Genomic DNA, 14,152 nt, shown 5'->3' on the forward strand with positions numbered 1-14,152 from the left:
TGTGTGTGTGTGTGTGTGTGTGTGTCTGTGTGTCTGTGTTTTCTGCCTCCTCTGTGTTTATGGCAGCCTGGCTGAGAGCTGCTGTAGGAGCCAATCTCAGGTGACAAAGTGACAAAGTTGAATTTAAAGTCAACTTTAAATTCACGCCGCTATGACTTGAAACCCAGATACTTCCAAAGGACATTAAAAAATAACAGCCCGATAACTTCCTCACTTCGTTTTGTACACATCTGTATCAGTGTCTGTTCTTTGAACATCTGTGTCAGTGTCTGTTCTTTAAACATCTGTGTCAGTGTCTATTCTTTAAACATCTGTGTCAGTGTCTATTCTTTAAACATCTGTATCAGTGTCTGTTCCTTGAACATCTGTGTCAGTGTCTGTTCTTTAAACATCTGTATCAGTGTCTATTCTTTAAACATCTGTATCAGTGTCTATTCTTTAAACATCTGTGTCAGTGTCTGTTCTTTAAACATCTGTGTCAGTGTCTATTCTTTAAACATCTGTGTCAGTGTCTGTTCTTTAAACATCTGTATCAGTGTCTGTTCCTTGAACATCTGTGTCAGTGTCTGTTCTTTAAACATCTGTATCAGTGTCTATTCTTTAAACATCTGTGTCAGTGTCTGTTCTTTAAACATCTGTATCGGTGTCTGTTCCTTGAACATCTGTGTCAGTGTCTGTTCTTTAAACATCTGTATCAGTGTCTGTTCCTTGAACATCTGTGTCAGTGTCTGTTTGAACATCTGTGTCAGTGTCTGTTCTTTAAACATCTGTATCAGTGTCTGTTCCTTGAACATCTGTGTCAGTGTCTGTTCTTTGAACATCTGTGTCAGTGTCTGTTCCTTGAACATCTGTATCAGTGTCTATTCTTTAAACATCTGTGTCAGTGTCTGTTCTTTGAACATCTGTGTCAGTGTCTGTTCCTTGAACATCTGTGTCAGTGTCTGTTCCTTGAACATCTGTGTCAGTGTCTGTTCCTTGAACATCTGTGTCAGTGTCTGTTCCTTGAACATCTGTGTCAGTGTCTGTTCCTTAAACATCTGTGTCAGTGTCTGTTCTTTGAACATCTGTGTCAGTGTCTGTTCTTTAAACATCTGTATCAGTGTCTGTTCCTTGAACATCTGTGTCAGTGTCTGTTCTTTGAACATCTGTGTCAGTGTCTGTTCCTTGAACATCTGTGTCAGTGTCTGTTCCTTGAACATCTGTGTCAGTGTCTGTTCTTTAAACATCTGTATCAGTGTCTGTTCCTTGAACATCTGTGTCAGTGTCTGTTCTTTGAACATCTGTGTCAGTGTCTGTTCTTTGAACATCTGTGTCAGTGTCTGTTCCTTGAACATCTGTATCAGTGTCTATTCTTTAAACATCTGTGTCAGTGTCTGTTCTTTAAACATCTGTATCAGTGTCTGTTCCTTGAACATCTGTGTCAGTGTCTGTTCTTTGAACATCTGTGTCAGTGTCTGTTCTTTAAACATCTGTATCAGTGTCTGTTCCTTGAACATCTGTGTCAGTGTCTGTTCTTTGAACATCTGTGTCAGTGTCTGTTCTTTGAACATCTGTGTCAGTGTCTGTTCCTTGAACATCTGTATCAGTGTCTATTCTTTAAACATCTGTGTCAGTGTCTGTTCTTTGAACATCTGTGTCAGTGTCTGTTCCTTGAACATCTGTGTCAGTGTCTGTTCCTTGAACATCTGTGTCAGTGTCTGTTCTTTAAACATCTGTGTCAGTGTCTGTTCTTTGAACATCTGTGTCAGTGTCTGTTCCTTGAACATCTGTGTCAGTGTCTGTTCTTTGAACATCTGTGTCAGTGTCTGTTCCTTGAACATCTGTGTCAGTGTCTGTTCTTTGAACATCTGTGTCACTGCGTCCTGCTGATGTGCAGCTGTGCTTGTGTAGCTGTTGCTGTTCTGTGAGTCTACGGTGCATGTGGTGTGATAGCCCCATGTAGAAAGGACTGCATTGCGACACTGGACTTGTTCTTACTCTCGGTTCCCTCTTCATTCTGGCAACTGGTACAAAGATAACGCCACACAGTCGTCATTAACAGTGTGTTATGCAACTGCAACATTTGGTTTACCAGTTTGGGATTATTTTCCTTTTTTCCCCTTAGCAAACATCAGACTTAACAAAAGACTAATATACATTTCTATAACACAATGTTGTCAAAGTCTTTCTTTAAAAGTTATAGTTGAAACCAAGTGTGTGATCATATAGTGGCAGTATTATTTATTTATTTATTTTTCTCCTTATGGTAAATGAGAGATGATGGCTATTATTTCTACCTTTTTCTTAACCAACTACAACAATAAAATGTAAAAACATTAGTTTTTATCTTATAAAACAAACATCATTCTTTTTATACAACAACATCAAGTAAAACTTGTACTTAATAGCGCCTACCTGATACAAAGGTAACAGCACACAGTCGTCATCAACACTCTGTTATGCAACTGCAACATTCAGTTCTGTTAACAAGGTTTAGAACAGTTACAATCTCATAGAGAAATAGAGCTGGCTGTGTGCCAGAAAGCACCCGACTAGCTAACTAGTATTAGCTTAGCATTCTAACCAAAAATGCTACTCGTGAATAAAGTTACTATTGATGCACCAAAATGCCTGTAATTTTCAGGGTACATGCATGGTATGGCTTACAATAATAATACATATTGACAATTACCACTATGATAATGTTTTCACTATGAGACAAGAATTTACAACAGCATCGCTCACGTGCACTTACGTCCATCTTGGGATTATTTTCCTTTGCTGAGGCACGCACTGTGCAGCGATTTGGAACCCTAACAATGCAGTTGTGGTATTTGACCAGCAGGTGTCTCCAACTATTCACTCAGTTTTGAGGAAATTCATTAAGCTGTTTTCTAACTCTGTTACATCTGCCCTCTGCCATAATATGTGTAGCTCTTCTTCAGTGTAGCAGACCCAGATTCTGTCCACACTGATACAGATGTGTACAGTACAGATGCTTATGCAGATGTTCAAAGAGTAGACACTGATGCAGATGTTCAAGGAAAAGACACTAATACAGATGTGTACATAACAGACGCTGATACAGATGTGTACAGTCAATAAAGTTTTTTACATCTGAATTCAAAGAGGCAGTGCGCCTGGGGGAGAGGGGTGAATAACTTGACTGCAGGGTGAGCAGTTTACTTTCATTAGCCTGCTACAATCAGCTGCTCCGTCTCACCTTTCTTTATGTCTGCCTTCATGCAATGACTCTGCAGAAAATAGATGCAGAGAATATAATGCTTACTCTGAACCCTTCGCCTGATGCATGTACACCAGCATGCATTTATTACACAGGAAGAATTTGACAAATCAAACTAGACTGCAGCTTCTGGAGTAACTGTGGAGGGACTGTTGCTCCAGTTGGATGGTCTGTAGCTTGTATCTGATGCAGGTTGGCTAACAAAGTCAAAGGAAGATGGCTCATAAGCACAAGGGGAACTACTTTATTAGGCCATGAGTGCAGTGCAGCTGAGACAGCAGCAAATAGCTTGTTGCTGTGCAGTGAAAACTAGCATCCCTAATAAACTGGCAGAGATTTGAAACCAAGGTGTAACTTGAGCTGTTTGGAAGAGCAGCGCCACCCTGTGGTTGCATGTGTTCCTTCAGGAAAGGCAAACACCTTCATCCTGAACTCTGAATGAAACTCAACAAAATCACATAGAAAAATAAACAAATACAACATTTGTATGAATGCAATAATAAAAATAAGATTAGTAGATATCAAATCAAATCAAAATTTATTTATATAGCACATTTCAAAGACCGAAGTACACCGAAGTGCTTTCCATAAGATCAAAGTACAAATAAAATCAATATATAATAAAATAGATAGGAATATAAACTTTTTTATAGTTTTTTTTAATGTAATGTAATGTAATGCGCTGTTCTGAAAGCAGACAGAAAGAAAACATATTGCCGATACAGAAATAGTTTTCTATACGAGATCACTGCAAAGAGTGCAGCCTTACCTAATGTCCACCCTACTGTTACTCATTTTATATTAAGATTTAAAAATCTACTTGGTATTGGTATGAGAACTGCACATGATTATTTGCAGCTAGCAGGTTGCTAATGCCATCCATCAACTCTAACAGTCTGCAGTCTGTGAACTAACACCACTAATAATGTTGGCTTGGTGACTAGTAGCCCTCAGTAATAGTAATAAATCACACAGTAATAGTACATTCATGTAGTTGTAAAAACTATGACAATATATCAAGTAATCCAAAGTATTCAGAATACATTACTCACAGTAATTAACTTAACATAAGATGTTACAAACTACATTTTGGGCCATGTGTGCTGATACATGTGTAATCTGTAGTGGAAAGTAACCTTCCCAACACTGCTCTGACCACAGCATAAAAAAATCTGATTGGACTCAAAATGATCTCCAATTAAAAGCTTTGTGAGCTTACCTGGCAGGTGAGAATTGGAGTTTTCTGACTTGTCCTCCTAGCCCCGCCCCCTGGACAGCCAGTATCCCCCTCTCTGTCACAGAGCCAAGCCTGCAGGTGTGAGTGTAGAGTAGGAAATGAAATCCAGCCTGAGGAAGTGACTCTGTGGAAAGATCACCTGACATTGCTGGACACCTGTCCGCTGTCTTCCCGGCTCTTCATCACGTTCTGTCGCTGGTGTTCTCCAGCAGTCCTCTGTGACATCACACAGCTGTAACGCACCTGAGGTTAGGCACTGTGAACACGTTTAGTTTCCACTGTCACGGCTCGTTCTCTAACAGCTGACTGGTAAATTGATAAGTATTACCTTTAATACCCTCACTGTGCACTACCTGCACTCAGCCAGCAGGGGGAGCCAGAGGAGCGTGTCAGTGTGCAGTGGAGGTGGGCGTGGCATTTAGATGTGGAAATACAAAAGAACAGTAACTCATTTCCCGCCTCAGCTGATGCACGTCTGCAGTTATTAATGGAGTCATGTGACCGGTGATCAAACAGCCTGAAGGAATTTCCCGCAAATCTGCTCCAGTTCCACAACACAGGAAGTTACATGATCACACACACAGACACACACACGTGCACACACGCACACGTGCAGACACGCATACACATACACACACACACACAGACACAAACACACATGCACACACATATGCACACGCGCACACGTGCACAGACACACACACAGACACAGCCGGTCTGGCATGAGTTGAAATAAAACGAGACATTCCCTACAGATCTGCAAACTTGGATTACTTCGAGTATTCATCAGTCGCCCAACAACAGAAACTGAATAGAAAACAGCTGGAACACCTGGATGTAAGAGTGCTGTGACACAACTTCAGATTTTAACTGTGAGCTCAGTTTACTGAATTACTGAACAACTTATACATCATCCTCATCACCACCATCATCATCATCCTCACATTATCAGCATCATCCTTATCGTCATCATCCTCACATCATCATAATCACCATCCTCACCATCATCATCATCAGATCATCATCCTCACATCATCCTCATCATCATCACTGTGATCAACTCGAGCTTCGTACAGAGGAAGTCAGGACGAAGATTGATGATGAAGATGGGTTAAACTGACTGAGGCCTCACTGGGCTGGATTCAGCCTCATATGTCGGCAAAGAAGCTTATTTTGGCGTTTCCACACAGGAAGTGGACGAGCTGCTGCAGGAGCTGTTAAAGGAGGGATATGTTATGATTATGATGATTATCGGAGCTTCCTGAGGAACTCCCACGCTTGCTGCGGTGAAAAACCGAAGCTAGTTCCTTCACTTCCAGCTTCCCGGCACTGGGAAAAGGCTGGGCGTGGATGAAATGCCTCGCATTGTACTGTGAAAGAAAGATGACCTCATGGCCTGGCACGCTGTCAGAATGGACAAGTGGACTTTCCGTGGGTGGTTTCCAAGAAGTCGCTCAGTTCTGGTCACAGAAGGAAATTGGTGTTTCTTCTGTGGATTTTCCACAGGAAGTAAGAGGCAGCACTGAATCTGAGAGGATTTAAATAACTGCTGAAACCGAAAGCGCTCCACACCAGCATCACTCTGAGCATACTCACAAACAGGAAGCTGGACCGAAGGCTTTACCCTGCTGGGCTGTCAGGGTTTACCTGCCCGAGGAAAGCAGCTGCAGGCAGCTGTGGCTGTTTGAATAAAAGCATCATCTCTCAGAGCCGCAGGTTTCCCGTCCTGTGGGTGGACAGCGTGCAGGTGTGATTCTCACCTGAGTCCCCTAACAGCCGGCTGCAGTTTAATGTGGCGTGATCACCTCTCACTGTGTGCGTGCAGGTAAACGCACACACAGGTCCTGTTCAGCCGCCTGTCAGTCAGAGAGGCCACGCCCCTAGTCATGCAGACTCTAACAGAGTTTAAGCACTCACAGTTGTTACGACAGGGAAGTGAGCGCCTCTGCTGGACGGTAGAGGAACTGCAGGCTCGGCCCTTCTTCTTCGCGGAGCTCAACGGTCGTGTCACTGAGCCACAGTGTGAGCTGTCAGTACAAACCATTTAAAGGTCATGTTATAGGCGAGGACTCCAGCACTCTGGACAGAGCAGCTCGGGGGCAGCCGTAATCGCCTGAAGAATGAGCAGTGATTCCAGAACTCTGGGACGGAACAAAGATGGAACTGTGTGGATCTGTCCTTTGTGGTTCCACAGGGGAGGTTTTAAGGAGGCGCGCTCTGAACTGTCAAAGGTTTCATTGTGCACGCTTTTGCCAGCATGTGAACTGGTTCCTGCTCCGGGGCTGATCCCAGACCCCTCAACGATTCATCAGATATTTCACACTGAAGCTGAAAATGATCACAGTTACTGCCATCTGTCCGGACTGTAGCAATCGCCCAACAGATTTTTTTCCCAAGTGGATCATTACGGTTTTGCCATACTGGTCCGCCTGATTGTCATAGTTTGTTCGATCTTTATTATTTATTTTATTGGACTGGGGGACGGGAAAGAGAAAGACAAGGACAAGGGACGATGGGAAGAAGCTAAAAAAAGACAGAAAAGAGACACTAAAAACCTGCTCGATCACCTGCAGGGAAGAAAAACGCTAAAAATAACTGGCACCTTCTAACAAACCCCGCCCCCTCTGACAGCAGCACGGGGGTGAGCAGCGGAACAATTCAAGATTCAACCATTCAGCTGTCGTCAGAGAGTTTCCACATGGGTGACGAATGGCGTACGTGCTCTGCAGAGAAGCTCAAAGAGGCCTGTCGAGACACGACTGCAGGCAGTTACACAACCTTCACACACACATGCTCACGGTCAGGTAACCTGGTGGTTGTCACTCTGCAGACACCTTCATCGCTCTCATCATCGTCCTCTGACCAGCTGATTCGTCCGTCACCGTGTGCAGAGGGTGACCTTTGACATTTTAGGAGTCAGTGTTACAGCAGGCAGGCCGATGCAGGTCACAGAGGAGCACGCTCGGTTCAGTGTGCGATTACTCATGCTGCAGCACATTCCTGCGCTTACCCGTCTCTTCCTTTATTGGTGAATTATATCAGGGACACGAAGGCCTGATAGAATTGAAAAAAATCCTCTTTAAATGTTTAAAGATCAGGTCTGAGTGACGGCTCTCTGCACGCACCTCATTCAGGCTCAGGGAGGGGCGGGGCCATCTGCTGTGGGGGTGAGAGAAGGAAGACAGGATAAAGACATGCTGTGGAAGAGAGACAGAGATTAATAACAGATATGATTCGATGCAGAGAGGTCTATTAACACATAGTGAGTGAGAAAGGTGACTGGAAAGGAAAAACTCAATGCATCATGGGAATCCCCGGCAGCCTACACCTATTGCAGCATAACTAAGGGAGGATTCAGGGTCACCTGGTCCAGCCCTAACTATATGCTTTAGCAAAAAGGAAAGTTTGAAGCCTAATCTTGAAAGTAGAGATAGTGTCTGTCTCCTGAATCCAAACTGGAAGCTGGTTCCACAGAAGAGGGGCCTGAAAACTGAAGGCTCTGCCTCCCATTCTACTTTTAAATACCCTTGGACAGGGGTCTCAAACTCCAGTCCTCGAGGGCTGTTGCAACACACCTGAATACAATTAGTAGGTCTTTAGAAAGAGTATAGAACTTGACTGTATGCTGAGGTGGCAAGCCCTACCCTACTCATTCACTCATGAGCTGCTGTAACACGAATCAAGGGGCTCATATGAATTACTAATTGCATTCAGGTGTGTTGCAACCAAGGTTATTATTGTTAACGAAAACTAACGAAATAACGAAAACTAGAAGTGAAAAAACATTTTCGTTAACGGAAATAAAAATAAAAACAAAAAAAGGAAAACTAACTAAAACTGTAATGAGTGTTCACAAAACTAACTAAAATTAACTGAATTTATAGCAAAAATGTGTTTAGTTTTCGTTGATGTTTGCGTGTCATACAATAGTCAAGGGTGAAAATTAAGTTTAGTTTCCAGGTTTTTTTCTTGCTGTGTCTCATTATGCCAGCAGGTGGCAGTACGTTAGTCGAGTCGTCTGCGTTGCTGCTCCGTCCACGCGCAGAATCATGTCAGGAAAAGTCTGGAGAAAGCGCCAGCTTCCAATTTGGGATTACTTTGAATATGACTGTGTTTTGGATAAAGCAAGTGTCTTGTAGTGGAAAGAGACAAATTATGAGGGACATTTCTAAAAGGAAAAAAATCCCACAAACCTTAAAGTGCACTTGAAAAGCTCACACAAGAAGGCTAACCTAGCTTACCTGGAGAAGGTAAGGGAGCACGCCCAACCCTCATCCCCAGAAACAGAAGCTAACCCCAGGCAAGGCAGCGTGATGCATCCCGAGACAACAGGACTGGGATATCTACATAACTGTGTGAGTCAATTGCCTTAACACCCGGTGCTGCAATATATATATACATTTTATAGTTGCCTGGTATCAATGGTTGTTCATCTGCCTTTATTTATTTATTTATTTATTTAAAGAACCCATAGGTGGGAATGTGAGTTGTCTGTCTCTGCGTGTTAGCCCTGCGACAGACAGGCGACCTGTCCAGGGTGCAGGGTATGGTAGCTGGAATAGCAACATACCCAAGGATAAGCAGAAGAGAATGACTGATATGATGAAACTGGGATTTTGTTACACTTAATTATTGCAAACACAACTAAAACTATAACTGAAACTAATCAAAACTAAACTGAAACTAAGGATTTTCAAAAAAATAAAAACTAAACTAAACTAGCAAACAATTAGTAAAAACTAATTAAAACTAATATAAAATTGAAAATCTGAAGTCAAAACGAAATAAAAATAAAAACTAATGAAAATTGCAAAACTATTAAAACCCTGGTTGCAACAGAGACACATGGAAAAGAGCCTCGAGGACTGGAGTTAGGCTACGTTCACACTGCAGGTCTTAATGCTCAATTCCGATTTTTTGATCAAATCCGATTTTTTTTGTCTGCTTGTTCACACTACAAATAAAATGCGACAGCAAACGCGCTCTAGTGTGAACGCTCAAAGCGGCCCGCATGCGCAAAAGAAGACATCACACACAACTCGCTCTGTTTAGACCCAGAGCAAACAGTATTGTTTGACTGATGGTCCTTAATATAAAGACTTCGGACTTTATGTTTCCAAATTTTTGCTTTAAGTTATTTTGTTATTTACATAATAATGCAAATAACCTAATAATTATCCTTATTGCTGTTTTAGAGGAGCGGTGCTTCAAAGGATAGCTGCAGGTTTCTGTCAGAATCTGCAGAAAATACAGTAAAAATAAAATGTTCACATTTCTCCAACGTGGTCTTCCCAACAGTTTCACCGGATGGTAGGAAATCGTTCGCGATGTCCTATCGGGCGCTTCTCCGGCGCTGATAATTTGCGTCTGTCTTGTGTCAGTGACGTAAAAGACAGATTTAATGCGACATGACCGTTCACACAGCAGTCGCTTTCTAAAACATCGGATACGTATCGGATTCAGTACCACATACGAAAGTGACCCAGATCGGATTTGAAAATATTGGATTTGTGCCGTTCACACTGTCATACCATGATCGGATACGGGTCGCATAGGGGCGAAAAAATCGGATTTGATGCGCTTTCGCCTGCAGTGTGAACGTAGCCATAGAGACCCCTGCAGTGTGAGAGCAAAGTGCTCTAATGGGGTGGTATGCTACTATAAGGTCAGTAAAATAAGATGGGGCCTAAAAACTGAAGGCTCTACCTCCATTTTTACTTTAACAACATGATGACGTCTCTGCAGACGATGTATTATTCCTACTGAATGTTCACAGATTCTGTTTGAATCGTGACGTTCAGAGATCCACCGACGATCTGTCTCCTGCTAAAGCTTGCAGAGCAGGTGAGACACCTGCACACACACACAGACACACACACAGATGTGTGTGTGTGTCTGTGTGTGACTGTGTGTGTCTGTGTGTGTGTGTGTGTGTGTGTTTAGGACACAAACAGGAAACAGACTTGTGTGTTTCTCTTCATAAACTTTATTTTAGCTTCATTTTGTCTTCAGTGCTCAAACTTTCACTTCCCAGTTCAGAATCAAACTGTCTAGTTTTCAGTCACATTTCCAGTTTCCCTCTGACGCCGCGCTTCTCCTTCAGCGGCGGCATGACTCCTCATCTTCCTCGCCAGCTTATCTCTTCCTCTGTCCCTCGTTTCACTTTTGTCTGTCCCGCGCTCGCAGCCAGCTGCCTCATCGGCACATCTGTCCGGTAGCAGTTAACGTCCTCACGCCGTCGACGGCTCACGGCGCTCTCGGGCTCCGTCTGCTCCGTCTCTACGTCAGACAGGAGCAGCGAGCTGAGGAGAGCCCGCTGTGATTGGTGGGCTCAGAAGTGGCATAATAAATAAAAACAGGAATAAATAAATAAATAGAAAACGTCTCTACATCAGCTCCTCGCCATCACGGCGGCTCAGTCCTGCGTCTGCAGCGTCCCGGCCAGGCGGTCCCAGTGGGTGAAGTACGGCGCAAAGTTGCACTTGGACTTGAGGTGGTGGAGGTCGTGGTGGCGCGCCCCGCCGTACAGCCCCAGCGGCACCAGGCGGTGCGTGGCCCACGGCAGATCGTAGCCGCAGTGATCCTCCACCGACAGCCAGATGTTGACCACGAAGAAGGCGAGCTCGGTGAGCGGGTGGCAGCCCAGCAGGAGGGGGTTGGCGGCGGCGAACAGGCCCAGGCTGAGGGTCTCCCAGGCGCCCGAGTACTCGGCGGTGAGGGCGGAGGTGGAAGTGTAGGTGTGGTGCACCTGGAGGAGGAGGAGAGAGAGCGTGAGGTGGAGGAAGAACAAAAGCGTGACATCGTCACCACCGCCATTGTCCTCGGGGACTCACCTTGTGGAAGGTGCGGTAGAGCCAGGGCACTCGGTGGTGCAGCAGGTGCCAGGTGAAGCTCTGGAAGTCAAAGAGCAGCAGGCACACGAGCACCTGAGCCAGCAGGCGCGGAAGGGGCGGGGCCTCCTCGGGCAGGTGGACCCGCCTCAGGTACCAGTGCAGCACGGTGAGCGGGAAGATGAAGACCAGGTGGTTGTAGAGCGTCAGAGCCAGGCAGCGCCGCACCGACGACCAGCTGATGGAGCTCTGAGGCTGCAGCTTGTACCTGAGCACCCACGCCCACCTGGTGGACAGCGTGTCCAGCAGCAGGAAGGGCAGGCAGAAGGACAGGTAGACGGAGAGCGAGAAGAGCAAGGGGAAGAAGGGCGAGCGCAGGAGGGGGGCGTGTCCCAGCACAAAGGTCCACAGAGGCTGCAGCAGCATCGCCATCCTTTAGTCTGTCTCACAGTCGGAGCTCTGCTCGCCTTCATCATCACTGCTCCATTTAATCATGCAGCAGGCCCCGCCCACACAGCGTCAGCAGCAAGAACCCGCCCTGCCGTCCTTATTGGGACGCTTCCTACTGCTGGAGGGAAAATGGAAAACGCTCCCTCCCACACACACATTCCACAGCAGGCTTGTTCACTGCACACTAAGGATTGCCCCTGTGAGCGCTGCTCACGCGCTCCCATTGTTGGCAGGTTAGAGCACGTGTGTGATGTTTATACGGGCTGAAGCAACTTTTAGCTACAGCTGCAGTGTTAGCCTACGCTGCCACATTTATGTAATGAACACATTGTCAACCCTTAAAAAATAATAACTAAAAATAAAGTCAACCAGTTGAAGGTGTTTTTTTTTAAATGAATTAAAAAGCTGAACTTAAATTATCCATGTAGCAAAAGAAAAACAGTGAGCCGTCATCCTTATATCGCCTTCTGGGCTTCCCGGAGTGTAGCGGAGCCTTGACCAGAATTTAAAAAATAATTGGAAAAAAGCACTATGCTCCTAAAAAATTAAAAATAAATATTTTCAGCATATCTGCATAATATTTATTTTACCGGGTTAATGTGCTTCGCGGGGCGTGGCCCGCAGTGACGCTGCAGGAGAGGCAGACGTACCTGAGTGGCATCCGCAATCACGCCTCACCGGCTTGCTCTCTCTGCTCTTGTTTGTATGTGTCGGGCTGTGCGCTGGAAAGCTACAGCCGGCTGTGTGTGTGAAAAGTGGTCAATAAAGAGATGCTGAAGAGCATGTTCATGTAAACATCGTCGGTGCCGTGATGTGTTTACAATCGGACTTCTGCTCCTGAACCTCTGCGCTGTGTCTGCTGTACGAAGTCACTTTCATCTTTACGCAGGACTGTAAGCTGTCGTCTGTGAGGCGTGTGCGGTGTTTGTTTTTAACATAGTTCATGGTGGAGAACAGATGCTCACATACATATGTGGATCCGAAGATCGACACTCCACAAATTAGACATACTGGTAGGCCACTCTCGTCAGAAGTAAATACAAATAAATCTGCCCATCGTTAAATGTATTTTCTTCAGATATTTTTTTTCCTTACATTTTTCCATACTTGGCCTACCTGGGGCTGAAAGTCTCGGTAAATGCACGTCGTTTCGGCGGGTATACCGGCTTCAAAGAGTGTGACGCTTATTTTGAACAACGAAAATAATAAAATATAACTTTATTTTTATTATTCAAGATCGCAATAATCTTCCAATTTAGAACTACAAGTTTTAAAAAAGAACTAACACAAATATAAAACAAACACTTCAGTTAAATACTTACTGCTCCGGAGCCGCAGGTTGTCCACCCCTGCTCTATGCGAACACTAAAGAAGCTGAATCAGTGCTTCAACTTTGTGGTGTGTGAGTGTCTGTAGTGAATGTGTGTACTTTTACCAGGTGTGGTGTGTGTGTCAGCATTATGAGAAATGAATGTGTGAGCTTACAGTGGTTCAGACTCACTGAGGATGATGACGACAGGCTGTGTCCTCTGATGATGAAGGCTCACATTCCTCGCCGTCTCTTCCTGTCACGTGTCAGTCGAGCATCGCGAGGCATCAGAAACGTGCCGTAAAACTTTCTAAAAGTTTACGTGTTTCCACAAACTCAGAGTTCATCTTTTGTATTTTTACAGATGTTTCATGATAAATAACATAAACAAGTATTTACAGGTTTAAAATAACAACATGTCCAAACACTGATGCATGCTCTGTTCACCTGGACGCTGCGTCTTCAGTGGAGGAGGAGGCGGAGTCCAGGTGAATACTGGATTTATAATCACAAATATTATTATGTAATATTATTAACCTAAAAATCTCATATGTTTAATCTTCTCTATGAAAACATTAGGAAGTTCCTTGACTTACCTTTTTAAAAATAAAAGTTAATGATCGATGATCAAATGATTTGATTTAAGATAATAACACTGCAAACGTTTAATATTATAAATATGAAATGTAACTTTGTTTAATGATGTCATCATAGTGCTGATCTACAGTTTGATTTGCTGTATTTTTCCTTTAGATCCACTTTATTCAGATATAATTAGAGATATTCACGCTCTGAACGACATAAATGATAGAAGAATGAGATTTACCAGAGCAGCTCTTAGACATTTGTCTCAACATCGAATCCTCTAAAAATAAACCACAACATCAAAACATTTGTGATGACAAAAGTTTAAATTGTGTTTCTAACAGCTGCTTGTTAAGTTTCACGTTCTCTGTGAAATGAAACAGAAAAATAACGTTTCAGCTACAAACTCACAGCTTCCCAAATAAAGTCGGGATGACTTTGATGATGTGGAGTTTTCTGCTAATCACAGGGTTGGTTCCCGGGTCCTCGGAGTTCCCCTGGGGAATCTGTGTGTGTGG

General features: G+C 44.0%; 1 protein-coding gene across 1 annotated transcript; it reads right to left on the bottom strand.

Moving 5' to 3' along the window:
- Positions 1–10,428: 10,428 nt before the first annotated feature.
- On the bottom strand, positions 10,429–12,589 carry ch25h (cholesterol 25-hydroxylase). The gene is made up of 2 exons (XM_003449469.5): positions 11,294–12,589; positions 10,429–11,208 (listed from the first exon to the last, which is right to left on the bottom strand). Exons 1-2 carry the CDS (start codon positions 11,720–11,722, stop codon positions 10,876–10,878), a joined length of 762 nt encoding a protein of 253 aa, XP_003449517.2. The 5' UTR covers positions 11,723–12,589; the 3' UTR covers positions 10,429–10,875.
- Between the last annotated feature and the right edge of the window lie 1,563 nt (positions 12,590–14,152).

This window comes from Oreochromis niloticus, linkage group LG8, assembly GCF_001858045.2.
Source record: "Oreochromis niloticus isolate F11D_XX linkage group LG8, O_niloticus_UMD_NMBU, whole genome shotgun sequence".
Lineage (NCBI taxonomy): Eukaryota > Metazoa > Chordata > Actinopteri > Cichliformes > Cichlidae > Oreochromis > Oreochromis niloticus.